Genomic DNA, 14,014 nt, shown 5'->3' with positions numbered 1-14,014 from the left:
AAAAAAACTTTGACATCTCCGAAGTCCATCATCTGAGAAGGACAATAATCCAACTCATAGTTATTGAAAAGATGCAAGCAACTCAATGTTGTAATGCATTAAAAAAGTTAATTATGTTTTCTGTTAGTAAACCCTTACAAGTTAGATTCTTTTTTCCCCTCCCTGAACCCAAAATAACTGTAAGCTCACAGTGGAATGTGCTAATAGCTGAGGCTGTGTATCTCAAAATAGTGATAGTCCCATCTTTTCAGTTTAGATAAGCAACATCTGCTCTATAGTGTTTGTCTTTTGGTCTAAAAAAATATTGTACTTTCAACTTCTATTTTAGCAGATTTGGGTTGAAAATAACCTCTCACAATAAACATAGTAACTGATAATAAAATTAGCATGACTTTGTCAATTGATATAATCTATGCAACTGATGGATCTGCTTCTATCACTTTGGCAAATCCCTTATTTATTAGTTATATCCATTTATAGCACACAGATGTCTAATTCATTCATTTCAAGTCCTGATTGTTCAATGTTTACTTGAAGTTTTGGCTTTGGTTAATAAATCATTTCTTGACCTCCAAGAGTTTATTTAAAAACAAAAACAGAACCTTTCTTTCCTCCTAAAGAGTGGTCTCCCGAACTATCAGATGAAACCATAACAGACTGCAATCTCTGACCGCAGTAAACTAGGAACTTTTAATTGTAGCCCAGGTTCAAAAGCAAAATGTTCAACCCCTCCCAGGTGATCTAACGCTCCATCAAGGATGAGGACCACTGAATCCTAATTCAGTGCTTTCCAAATTTAATTTGCATGAGTCACCTGAAGCTCTCATAAATGTATGCTCTCATCCAGTGGTCCAGGGCCGAGCCTGAAATTTGCATCTTCAATAAACTACAGGTGATGTTGGTGTTTTCAGTCCGTGAAGCACACTCATGAAGTAAATGGCTTTAAGTGGCTTTGGCCTTCTTGGCTGTTAATGATACCCTGGCCCTCAAGATTCTTCAGTCAAGGTCTTTTCTGTTCTCTTTCATGCGCTGTCCCCATTTCTTGGATTATTGAGCTCTAGAATGAACGTGAGACTCTTCCATCTTCAGCTACCAAGGAGGCATGCACTCAGGAAGGGACTAACCTGGCTTGTGGTTCTCTCCGGTTTTTTTTCTCCCCAGCCACGCCTCTGAGCTCACTTAAACCTCCGAGGGTGGACACTGCTCCAGTGGTTCCATCTCCCTATCAAAGAAGAGATTCAGACAGATACTGTGGACTCTGTGCAGCCTGGTTCAACAATCCTCTGATGGCCCAGCAGCATTACGATGGTAAGAAGCACAAAAAGAATGCGGCAAGAGTTGCTTTGTTAGAGCAGCTGGGGACAACTCTGGATATGGGCGAACTAAGAGGTAAGAGAAACTTCTAATTTTTGCCATGGAACTGGGCTTTCTGAGAAAGGGTGGTGTTTTCACAAATTAGGATGATTCTTCTTATCGCTTTGCTTACTAAGGACAATTCTAGGCTTCTCCAAAAAGCATAGAAGAAAACAGAAATGGACATAAAATTACATTTTGCCATCTCCTTTCTAAGTGTTTAGGGTCGTCAGATTTTGATTGACTGTGTTTCAGATCAGAGCTGTCCATCCATGAACCAGAGTTTTTCCTTCTGCCTTATCTTTAAGCACCTTATCAAATAAATGCTTTTGTACATGAATTGTAAGGGAGCAGATGCAACAAAGGCCAAATGCCATTATCTTTGTTTTAAATTTGTGTGCTTTTATGAAGTCAGCTGAAACAAAGCCAACTGTTGACTCTATTTCATGGCTTGAAGTAAGCCCAAGACCTTTGCATGCATGTTAGGAAGTTGAGGTAAGACAGTGCTGTGGACCAGTGTGGAATCAATACTTGGCTCCTTCCATTCCCCCACCTGACACATATTGTCTGTTGCTGGGAAACCACAGAGCATTAGAAGTCCATGTGAGATTTTACAGAAGCTGTGAAGTGGAGACTTGTAAGTCATAGGATGAGGATCAGTCCTATGGATTCCTAAGGAAGCCAGAAACCAATCTGTGGGACCTAGTAGAGTATTGGATCGTCAGCGACCACTCAAGCAGTTTTGGATCACCTACACAGTTTTGATCAGCTGATGTTGGCATTGTAGAAGTAGAAATGCATTTTCTCAGAAACATAATTCTACAAAGGGTGTTCTACTGTATCTCAGATATTTTATGGGTTAGATACTCTTTTAGGGACTGACCTGGGGATCATCCATCCTAATAACTGTAATAACAGAATTTGCAAATCACTTTTGAGAATGCAACCTGGGTTTAAATTGGGTTTGGTTTGTGGAGCCTACAATTCTTATCACTCTGATTGGGCTATGAGCCTCTAAGAGGATGAACCCAGAACATGTCTAGATCAAATAAGTGGAATAGAAGATCATGCTGAGTGAGCTGAGAGGAAGAACGGGTCACTTCTAACTGTGTTGGTTGGGGAAGACTTCACTAAAGAAAGGGACTTGTGTTGGAACTAGGAATGTGGGTGGCATTTTAACAGATGAGAAGGCATTCCCTTTGAGCAGAACCATGCACATTCTGGTAAAAGAGAGGAGTGCGTAAGAGGTAACTGACAAATAAACACATTGTCATGGAGGAATCCTGTGATACGGCATAGATTTAAGATCGGAGGTCCATTAGGACATCTATGGAGCCTAATGAGAGACTGAGTTTTCCAAGATACATGATTAAAAACAAGAAATAAGAGCAAAGAGCAAAACCACTTTATTTTTGTGTAGGTCTTGTAGCTAAAGAGAACCAGCATGGAGCTTAATATTTTGGTGTGTTGGATAATCACATAGCAGATGCTTTTGAATGGTTGGTCCTGTTGCTGTCTGTTGGGGAATTACTTGTGTTCTCAGTCTCTGCCTTGTTAAAAAATACAGGAGGAGTATTTTTTAGCTGAAGGCCTCTCCACAACTCGCTGTTCCTGGCAGATAACAAGTCTGCTCAGTGACTCCTTCATGGCAGGCACCGAAGGAGAAAAAGAGGGCTTTATTTATGTTTTGTGCCAGATTCTATGATTTGGAGAAGAATGATTCCTAGAGCACATTCTTCTTGTCTGTTTTGAATTATCAGGGCTGCCTTTTTTATGTACAACCACATCTTAATGATTTGGGTGTCTGAATTCTGTAACATTTGAGTGGTTGGTCTTTTTATACAGAAGACAAAAAGAGCTGCTCCAGGACTTGATAACTCAGTGTGATTCTGACTCAGTAGCACACGAAATGGGATTTGCATTGAACACAGTGTCCTTGAAACCAACCTTTCTACTCACCCCAGGTGACATCTTGATATATATGCTTTCAGGCATTAAATATTGCAAAAGCTTGGGGAATAAAGCAATGATGATAACCCAGCAAGTTTTAAAACACACACACGCACGCACTGTCTGCTATTTCTGGAAATCTTCTAGTGCGTGATCCATCAATTAACAAAGGATAAAATGCGAATCAGTAAACACAGGCATATCTATAATTTTTTAAAAAACGTTGTCAAGCATCTAGAGGATGACATGGCAATGTCACAGGCTTCCTCTCTTTCTTAGCACTTCTCAGATTTTAGACACCACATTTACCCATTTAATTTGGTTTTCCTGATTTCTCCCTACCCCTATAGACTGTTAGCAACTTAAAAGCAGGGTTCCATGTCTGTTTTGCCCACTGATATGTTCAGAAACACCTAGAACAGTGACAGATACAGAGTAGGTACTCAATGATTGCTGGATGAATGAATAAATAGAGAAAGCAGGATTTAAATAAATCATTGAAAATTCTGCATTTTAAACACAGCACTTTCATTTCTAAAAGGATCCCGATTGAATATTTTTACAAGAAATTACTTATGATTTTTTTTGTCTAACTGAAAAAAATGACATATATTTTATATATGGTGAAATGCAGAGATACTGTGTTATATAGTTCATTGAATTTTAACCATGCAAATACCTGTGTAACCCACACTCCTATTAACATCCATAACTTTTCCATCATGACATCGTTGCCATGTACCCCTTCGCAGTCAACCCTAACCTCCCATTCCAGATTCCCAGCAACTTTTCTTCTTTGGTTCACCATAGCTTAGTTTTGCTTGTTCTAAAACTTTGTATAAATGACCATGGAAAGTATGCATGTTTCTGGATCTAGTTTCTGATATTGCTTTGAAATGGATCCACTGGTTGCATAGAAAGCAAGTAGCTTCTTGCTCTTTATCACTGAGTGGATTTCTTCTAGACAGAAATCCTGCATTTGGCTTATGCATCATCTCCCTTTTTTTTGGGTGGGGGGCGGGTGGTATGTTGAATAAAGCTTTCCTGAACATTATTTTTGTTGTTGACAGATGTTTTTTCTTCTGTTGTTAAATATCTCAGAGTACAATTGTTGGGTCATAAGTTGGGTGCATTTTTAACTGTATAAGAAACTGCCAAAATGTTTTCCAAGTAGCTGCATTATTTTGCACACCCTAAAGCAATGTACATGAATTCCACATCCTCACCACATTTGTCTTTCAAATAATAGCCATTCTAGTGGGTGTAGGAGAGCATGTCACTATGAATTTAATTTGTGTTTCCTTGTAGGCTAATAGTGTCAAACATTTTTAAATGTTGGTCATTTGTATATCTACATTTGTGAATTGTCTGTTCATGTCTTTTGCCAATTAAAAAAAAATTGGTTGCCTGCCTTTTTATTACTGAGTTAAGTGGAAGGTGTCCATATATTATCAATACAAATATACCCATTATGAATATTTTGTCTTAGCCTATGTCTTGGCTGTTCATTTTCTTAAGTAATGTCTGGTAAGCTGACATTACTGAATTAGGAAAGTCTAGGTGGCTCAGACAGTAAAATGTCTGCCTGCAATGCGGGAGACCCAGGTTCAATCCCTGGGTTGGGAAGTCCCCTGGAGAAGGAAATGGCAACCCACTCCAGTACTCGTCCCTGGAAAATTCCATGGACTGAGGAGCCTGGTAGGCTACAGTCCATGGGGTCTCAGAGTCGGACATGACTGAGCATCTGAACAACAAAACAAGACGAGCTTGGTCGTATCATTCAGTGACCTTCCTCCACCTTCAGGTCACCTAGGGTACCTGGGCAGGGGCCTTGAGCTTGGGGGCTTCTCTAAGAAGGAAAAGCACTCTAGGTTAAAAAACTGAAGAGTTTCCAAAGGCAAACAGTGCAGCTATTGCTGTGTGACAGTTACCTCAAAACTTCGTGGCTTAAAAAATTGTAGACCTTTATTATCTCCGAAGGTTTCCAGGGGGCGATTTGGGAGTGGCTTGACTGGGTGATCTTGACTTGAGGTTTCTCATCCCTGTGTAGCTGAGATTTCAGCCTGGGCTGCAGTTCTGCTTTGAAAGGTGGTTCATTCCATTACAGAAAGCATAGTAGTGCTTGCCGGTTCCTGGGGGTGAGGGGAATGAGTCAACTACAGTGGGACCGCAAGAGGGCATTTGGGGTCATGGAACTTTCTGGATCTTGATACGGCTATGTGGCTGTATGTGTCTGTTTGTCAAAACTCATGTAACTGTATCCAAGGAGACAGTGACATGTCAGTTTCAAGAGTCAAATTAAAAAAGAAATATAAGGTGACTCACTCATGTGATGCAGGAGACCTCAGTTTTTCTCTTCGTGGGCCTCTCCCAGTAATTTTGAAGGTGCCCACGCTGTGGTTACTGGCTTCCCATGGAGCCTCAAGTGGAGGCCATTCTTTTTAGGATGCTCCAAGGTCACGTGGTCTTGCTTCCATTACTTTTTATAGGCTAGAAGTCAATGGTGATGGTGGTGGTTTAGTTGCTAAATCGTGTCTGACTCTTGTAATCCCATGGTCTGTATAGCCCTCCAGGCTCCTCTGTCCATGGGATTTCCCAGGCAAGAATACTGGAATGGGCTGCCATTTCCTTCTCCAGGGGAATCTTCCAAACCTCAGGGGTCGAACTCATGTCTCTTGGGTCTCCTGCATTGGCAAGAAGTTTCTTTACCACTGAGCCACCAGGGAAGCCCTAGAAGTCAATGCCAGTGACTGTTCAAGTGGTGGTAGGGAATTCACCTCTGTCCCTGAAGAGAGGGTTATGAGAGAACACATGGACACTATTAAACCACCACAGTCATAATGCAGGCAAATGACTGATCCATGTGACAAATTGCACACTTGTTGACTTTGGAGTGAAAAACATCTCACCCACAGGTGGAATTAATATGTACAAAAAACATGTCAAGTCATGGATTTTGTTTTAAACAAATCTAACAGAGATTTCTGCCTGTTCTCACGAGAACCAGAGCAACAGAAAATAGTTTCTCTGAGGTCCTCTGCCCAGGACTTGATGGATGTCATGGGTAGAACTGACAGAGACAGGGCAGGTTGCTTAAGCATCTCCATGTGAGTTTTCAACAATCCTTTATTCATCTGACACCCATTCTCCCTTAGGGCATGGCCACTCCAATACTTTTGGGGATTCCAGAGACTTGGGAGCCAAATTATTAATTACTGGAGTTTCCAGCTGTTTTAGGGGCACCCAGTCTCCCTGTGAGATGATGGACCCAGACCTTCTGATCAGTGACTCGAGGTCCAGATTTTAGAAACAGACAGCTAGTTATCTGTCACTTTGGTATTTCCTCTTTGATGCCTTCTTTTACTTTTTCATTTCTTTCCCACTTCATTCCACTAACACTGAATACGTGCTAGGTACCAGGCATGAAGTACTGGAAATACTGCAGGGAATGAGAAGATAAGGTTCGTATCTTGAGAAGAAGCAGGAAACAAAATATGTTTAGCTGATGACAAGCACGAATGGGAGGGTGGTAGTTTCCTTTAGATGGGAAGGTTAGTGACAGCCACGCAGAGAAGCTGATATGTTGAACTGTGACCTGTGAAGGAGGCGAAGGATCCCAACACGAAGCACCTGCTCCTTCAAGCAGAGGTGTTGGCAGGTGCAAAGGTCCTGTGGTAGGCAGAGGGCCTGAAGCTAATGACAGGAGAGGGGTAAAAAGTGAGACTGGATTTAGGTGAGGTCACACTGCGTAGATCCTAGCAGGTTGTTGGAAGAAGTTGTGATTTATTCTAAGTGCACAGAGGTGTTTGCAGCTCATCTTCCTTGTGCGTTCAAATGTTCCACCTTTCCTCAGGGTCCCCCCTACAGTGTTGGTGGGAATGTAAATTGTGCAACCGCTATGGAGAACAGTATGGAGGCTCCTTAATAAACTAAAAATAGAGATAATGTAAGATGCAGCCATCCCACTTCTGGGCATATACCCTGAGAAAACTGTAATTAAAAAAAAACACGCACCCCAAATATTTATTCCAGCATTATTTACAATAGCTAGGACATGGAAGCAACCTAGATGAATGCTATGCTATAGTAAGTCACTTCAGTCGTGTCCGACTCTGTGCGACCCCATAGACGGCAGCCCACCAGGCTCCCCCGTCCCTGGGATTCTCCAGGCAAGAACACTGGAGTGGGTTGCCATTTCCTCCTCCAATGCATGAAAGTGAAAAGTGAAAGTGAAGTTGCTCAGTCGTGTCCGACTCTTAGCGACCCCATGGATTGCAGCCTAACAGGCTCCTCCATCCATGGGATTTTCCAGGCAAGAGTATTGGAGTGGGGTGCCATTGCCTTCTCCGACCTAGATGAATATCAACATATGAATGGATAAAGAAGATGTGGTGTGTATGTGTGTGTGTGTGTGTGGTGGAACAATACTCAGTGATGAAAAAAAAAGGAATAGAGTTGTGCCATTTGCAGAGATGTGGATGGATATAGAAATTGTCATACAAAGTGAAGTAAGTCAGAAAGGTAAAAACAAAACCATATATCAGTGCATTAATGGATCTAGAAAAATGGTAAAGGTGAACTTATTTGCAAAGCAGAAATGGACAACATAGAGAACAAACATGGACATCAAGTGGGGAAGGAGTTGGGATGAATAGGGAGATGGTGACTGATACGTGTACACTATTGATACTGTGTATAAGATAAGTAGCGAGAACCCTATGTCTCACCTTTCTATAGTTTAGGGCTTGGTTCACTTCCATTGTGGGTCACAGGCTCTTCCCTCTGTCGAAGAACAGGTCCTGCTCCTGTCATTCCTGGGAATGTACCCTGGGATCAAGAGAGCCTTGAAGGATACTGAAAGATGTGCAGGTCAGGCCACCTAGTGCTGCGCTCCAGGCAGAAGATGGAATCCCCACAGAGAACCAGGGAACCATGGGAACCAGGGACAGCAGCGCCCCCTGGAGGAGATGTGTGGGGTGGTTGCAGCTTGCCTGCTGCGTGCTAAGTTGCTTCAGTCGTGTCCGACTCTGTGCAACCTCGTGGACTGTAAGCGCCTCTGTTCGTGGGATCCTCCAGGCAAGAATACTGGAGTGGGATCCTCCTCCAGGAGATCTTCCCAACCCAGGGATCGAACTTTGATCTCTTACATCTCCTGCATTTTAGGCAGGTCCTTTACCGCTAGTGCTACCTGGTAAGCCCCAAATAAATTATGGTGAGAAAAAAAAAAAAATTCAGAACAGTGATTGTCTCAGGGCTGGTGAGGAGCACCAAGTGAGAGGAGCTTAAGGCCACATTTAGGGTTAATGGGAGAAGTGGCCAGAGAAAGTCAGATCACCGTGACAGTCGAATACGGAACCCTGAGGGCTATCGGGAGTAACTTAGACCTTTGTCATGAGAATGACATGTTTGTATTTGTGGTTTTGAAAGAGATGTCTATAGACAGCAACAAGGCAGCTGGATTAGAAGGGAGGTGATTGGGAGGCAGGGAATTTTTTACTGGGAAGCTTCTAATTTAATCCAATGAGAAATTGCATCAACTTGAACAAACCGAAGCAGCGGCAGGGAGGATATCAGTAAAGGCAAAAAATGAGAAAGGAATTGGATGTGAATTCAACAAAGTTTGGAGGCCAGCTGGTCCTCCAGAGCCGTGGACAGCTGTCCCTTCCATGTGGAGGCAAATCCTGCCCACGACTGACTCTTAACTGGCCAGGCTGCGTACCCAGATATCATCAGAAACTTCTGCTGAAGTGTGAACCGTGGGCTGGGCATTTGGTGTTACCTGCCATGATGCTTATGATCTCGGAGAGACAGCAGTAAGCAGTCCCGAGGAGAGATCTTAATTCCCTGTCCAGGATTTGAACCTGTGTAGCCTGGATGAAAACCAGGAATCCTAGCTGCAAGATCACCAGGGGCCAGAGGCTAGAAGCAAAGCGGCCCTGGCTCTTTTTCCCCATTTGAAAGTGGAAGTATTTCAGCGAGGCAAACACTGTAAAAAACAGGTACGAGTTTATTATTAGAGCCACAGCATAACAAATGGGAGAGCACACGGAGAAACAGTTTATTTAAGATGGAAGCTAGGCAGAAATACACACCCGGAGAGGAGAGCAGGCGTTCCGAGTGAGGAGCTCAGTAAAGAGGTGATTTAAATCACTTAGATGGGACAGTCCTTCTGGGTCTTTGTGTACCTTTGGCCAATTATTAATACCTCTTTCATCTTTTCACTCCTGACGGGGCCTAGGACCCTCCCCAATAGGCATGTGCAACTTTTTGCTAAGATGGATCCCACCACAGAGGTCTGTGGGTGCATGCCCACACTTATTATGGGGTGGCACCTCCTCCCTTTTTGACCCCCAAGAAGCCTTCTGTGCATGTGCAGACAGGGACTTTTTCCTTGACCTCAGGAGTGAGCACCATCTCTCTTTACTTCAGCAGAGCTCAGCTTCTGCCTCTAGCTTTGTCCTTGGAGTGTCCGGCTGAGAACAAAATTTCAGCTTTACTCCACTTGACAATCAATCACCAGTTGTCCAGTCCAGGGGCCCGTCTGTCTCCTACCTCACTTTTAACCCATTCATGGACTTATTATTCTTTGCATCACCTACAGTATCCAGAACAATGTATCCTTGATGGAAGGTCCTGAGTGGTGGCCACGCACTTGAGTGGCCTTACACTTGTTAAGCAATCCCACTTTTCTCTGGTGCTCTCAGGATTGTGGGTCTCAGATGGATGACTGAACATTTCCCAGTGCTGAATTTTTGATTAAAAAAATTCCTATGTTAAGTGAGGTGTCTTTTTATTCCATTTAAGAAGTGAAAACTAAAGCCTTAGTTCTTTCCTCTTAGAAATATTTTCAATCTTGGAGAACTGTATGCATTTTATCTAGTTGAGAATCAGCAGAAAATAGGACCTTTAAGCAGATATGATAATTATAGAACATAATTCTAAATTGAATGGTAGGGGAAGAGGTGCCAGAAGAAAATGCTCAGCTTAGATTACACCTGGTTATTTTTGCATTATTATTTTTAATGTGTTTTGACACCTCAGCTGTTGCATCTAGACTCACTCTGATCTTCAGAGCCCACATTTTGGGTTAGATAATTAAACTGCTTAAATGGCTCATGTTCCTGTCATACTACTGGTGTGGAAAAATAGGGTGATATGGAAGAATTCATTTTCATTCAATCATTCATTCATTCATGCTTACTAAGTACCTATTATGTACCAGGCTCTGTGCCTAAAATTACATGGAATATTCAAATGTCTGTGACTCATCCTCTCACCTCAAAGAGTTTAAAGTCTTGAGAACAAGGGGAAGAGCTAAATAATATGTTTATTAAAGTAAATATAACACAAAATATGAAAACAAAAAACAGAGCTTAAAAGCCAAACCAGTACGAAGTTTTGGAGAATTGAAAATAGAGGAATGATGACTTCCAACCTGGAGTCAGCGTCAGGACATGTGGAAACTGATGACCAGTTTCTTGAGAGCAGAGGACCAGTGTGACTAAAGGTGCAGAGGGGTGGCAGAAGTGTGAGCACCATTAGCAGTCAAGTTCAGTGGAATTAGATGTGTGAGTGAGATGAAGCTGAGAAGATAAATTGGAACCAAATTATAAATAGCTTCCATGTCAGGCAAAGCTGAACTTTATTTGCTAGCCATGACATTTTTTTTTTCTAAGTAGGAAGATGACTGGCTTCATCTGTGCTTTCCGAGGATTGCTGTGTGATGGATTGGAGTAGGGGGATTCAGGAGGCCGGGAAACTAAATAGAATCGATGCAGAGGGCACTGTGAAGGCTTGAGGGGCCTGAGGTCCAGCAGGGGGGGGGGAGAAATGGGCCCCCTGAAAGATAACACATATTTCTCTTTGCATGGTTCAGTAGACTCTACCTTCCCCACCCCAGTCAAATGAAGAGGGATCAGAGCATTAGAATTCTGAAAGACACCCTGGCAAGGCCTTGGGAACACTAATAGGAAAAATAGAAATTTAATGAGTAATATGAATAATAAGTGAAATTTTTGTTCACCCTCAAATCCAGCAAGAAATGTAGTTGATAAACACTCATGGCAGTCTGTTTACATCCTATCGGGCCATTCTTTCTTCAGCTGTGACAGATTTTGGTCCATTATTGTTCTTCATGTCTCTAATGGATGGGACCCTGTCTAAAGAAGCTGGGTTAACTCTTCATCATCACTGACTAGCTTCCAAAATAGATGAGCTTGGTTGTTCCAAAGGAATCATTCTGCCTCCCTTTATGCATTGTGGGCAAACTTATCAAAGACAGCGGCTTGCATTTCTAATTTCAGAGTAGGGACAATACGTTGGAAACGGCCTTAAATTTGACACAGTGGACCAGCGTCCTTGGTTTTGAGATGTCGACCAAGAAAAGGGCAAAAACAACATCAAAACACACCCACCAAAAATCCAGGTCACTTAAGTATTCTTTAGATGCCTGTTTTGGCTACCCCGAGGAAGCTGACAGTGTCAATGTGAAGCTGCTCTCCTTCCTCGGTGCTCTAAGGCTCTTCCTCAGTATTGACTGAAGGTCTCTATTGTTTACTTTAAGCTCCAGAACTAGGCTAGTATTTAGTAAGAGCTCAGCACAATGTTGTCCTAAGGTTCTAGGAACATGTATCTGCCATGCTGACTCTTCCAATAGCTGTGGGCTTTGTTAGTCGGGCTTTGTCATTTGACAAAATAAGGGATGCTTTGTGCAAAGATGCAAAGACAGGAGAAACCTGTCTTTTAACAAGTGGAAAACTATTTTCTTTGTTTCTAAAATGATAGCTTTAACTCCATGCAAAAAAAAAAAAAAAAAATCATGTGTTGATTTTTTTCAAAGCTGCTACAGATAGACCTAATTTTCTGCAACAGATAGATTCTATCAAAGTGGATGGTGAAAACGGAGATTAAGGCATACCAAAAAAAATGTCAGATTTATTCAAAGGAGAGCCTGCCTACTGGTATTTTTGTTCACTACTTTATTTTGACTAATATTTAATGAACACTTAGCATATACCAGGCTTTGTGATAAATCCTGGCGTATAAAGATGGCATTGTCCTGGAATATAAAAGAAGACATTCTCCCATCTTCAAGAAGGCCACAGCAGGGTGGTGGCAAGTGAAATACTGTGAAAAGCTTTTACCCTGAAGATCTCTGCTGTATCCTATGTATATAAATGCACTGAGATACAGGAAGGAAAACGCACACACACAAATAGTCTATCCTACTCTTTTGATCTATTTTTCAAATAGATTCTGCTACTGGAAATTATCATCACATGAGAACTTTTCCCCCAAGAAAATGAGGTTTTCCTGCTGCTGCTGCTGCTGCTGCTGCTAAGTCGCTTCTGTCGCGTCCGACTCTGTGCGACCCCATAGATGGCAGCCCACCAGGCTCCCCTGTCCTTGGGATTCTCCAGGCAAGAACACTGGAGTGGGTTGCCATGTCCTTCCCCAAATCATGAAAGGGAAAAGTGAAAGTGAAGTCGCTCAGTCGTGTCCGACCCTTAGCGACCCCATGGACTGCAGCCCACCAGGCTCCTCCGTCCATGGGATTTGCCAGGCAAGAGTACTGGAGTGGGTTGCCATTGCCTTCTCCAAGGTTTTTCTAGTGGAGGTCAATGTAAGGGAAGAAACAGTAGGAATTCTGGTAAACCGTGTCTGGAATTTTTGAAGGGCTATATGCCCAAGGCGGAAACTGCTATATGAAATTGGAGAAATCCAGTCCTACTGATGCTTTGCTAGAATAGAGTCACCTAAAAGAGAAATCTCTTTATTTATTCATCCACTAGTCATTCAACAAATACTTCATAGGTGAAGTGTATTATATGTTACATGTTATCATGCTCGATGCTGGAATGCAATAATGAACAAGACATGGTCCTTGACTTCAGGAAATTTCCAAGCTTAATAGGAAAAGGAAGCATTTTAACATTACTTTAAAAATGTGCTTAAAATCCCCAAATGATTTATATTTCTTTAGTGTAACAAACAGGACAAATAAATCATTTTTAACACAAGTACACAATAATAAAACTGAAGGTATCTTTATAAGTATGGAGGTTGGTGGTGTGCTGCTGATAGAAATGTTATTTAACATTTTTTTTTTTTTAATTTTGAAGGTATATATGATGCCTCCATTAGCTAAGTGGGTTCTTAGACCTGGGTAATGAAAAAGAATATGCAATAACTTGAATTTTGAGTCTATTTTTGCAAAGTATGACAAATAATGATGCATTTACTGAAATAGCTAATGGCTCAGTGAAGCCGCAGCCTTGCTTTTCACAGATACCAGCTGGCAAACTGTTAAATGATTTAAAATGAGTTATCAGGCACTCCTGTTTGGTAAATTTTTGTGTGTGTAAATTTTGTAAAGGTCTTGATTTCTTATGTGGTTACCTGTGAAAGAAGGGCATCCATTGCTCACTATGAACCCTTTTTTTGGAGAGGGTTGTGGTTTCACAAAGTCCTGCTACTGCTCAAGGTTCGGGGTAGTGGACTCAGTTAGAAAATCTGGAGTTGAGTCTTGTCTCTGTTATTAAGGAGCTGGGAGATCTTGAGAAGTCGCTTCACCTCTCTGGGCCTGTTTCCTCTCTTACACAGTGCAGGCGTTGGGCTGGGTCATCCACAACACATCCTTTAGTATTGTCTTCCATCCGGGTTCCATCCGGTCGCTCTAAACCACAGAGGAACACTCTACTCACTGTAAGTC

General features: G+C 42.1%; 1 protein-coding gene across 4 annotated transcripts in view; it reads left to right on the top strand.

Annotated features, from left to right (window-relative positions):
- Positions 1 to 14,014, top strand: part of ZMAT4 (zinc finger matrin-type 4) — a 376,556-nt gene that overhangs the window by 235,818 nt on the left and 126,724 nt on the right. For all 4 annotated transcript variants that reach the window (XM_070781473.1, XM_070781470.1, XM_070781471.1 and 1 more), the window contains one exon: positions 1,162 to 1,389. In XM_070781473.1, the coding sequence (XP_070637574.1) occupies positions 1,162 to 1,389 (228 nt within the window). The remainder of the gene's footprint in view (positions 1 to 1,161; positions 1,390 to 14,014) is intronic.

Source organism: Bos indicus, chromosome 27, assembly GCF_029378745.1.
Source record: "Bos indicus isolate NIAB-ARS_2022 breed Sahiwal x Tharparkar chromosome 27, NIAB-ARS_B.indTharparkar_mat_pri_1.0, whole genome shotgun sequence".
Lineage (NCBI taxonomy): Eukaryota > Metazoa > Chordata > Mammalia > Artiodactyla > Bovidae > Bos > Bos indicus.
Note: the sequence above shows the minus strand (reverse complement) of the source record. Positions and strands in the feature narration are given on the sequence as shown.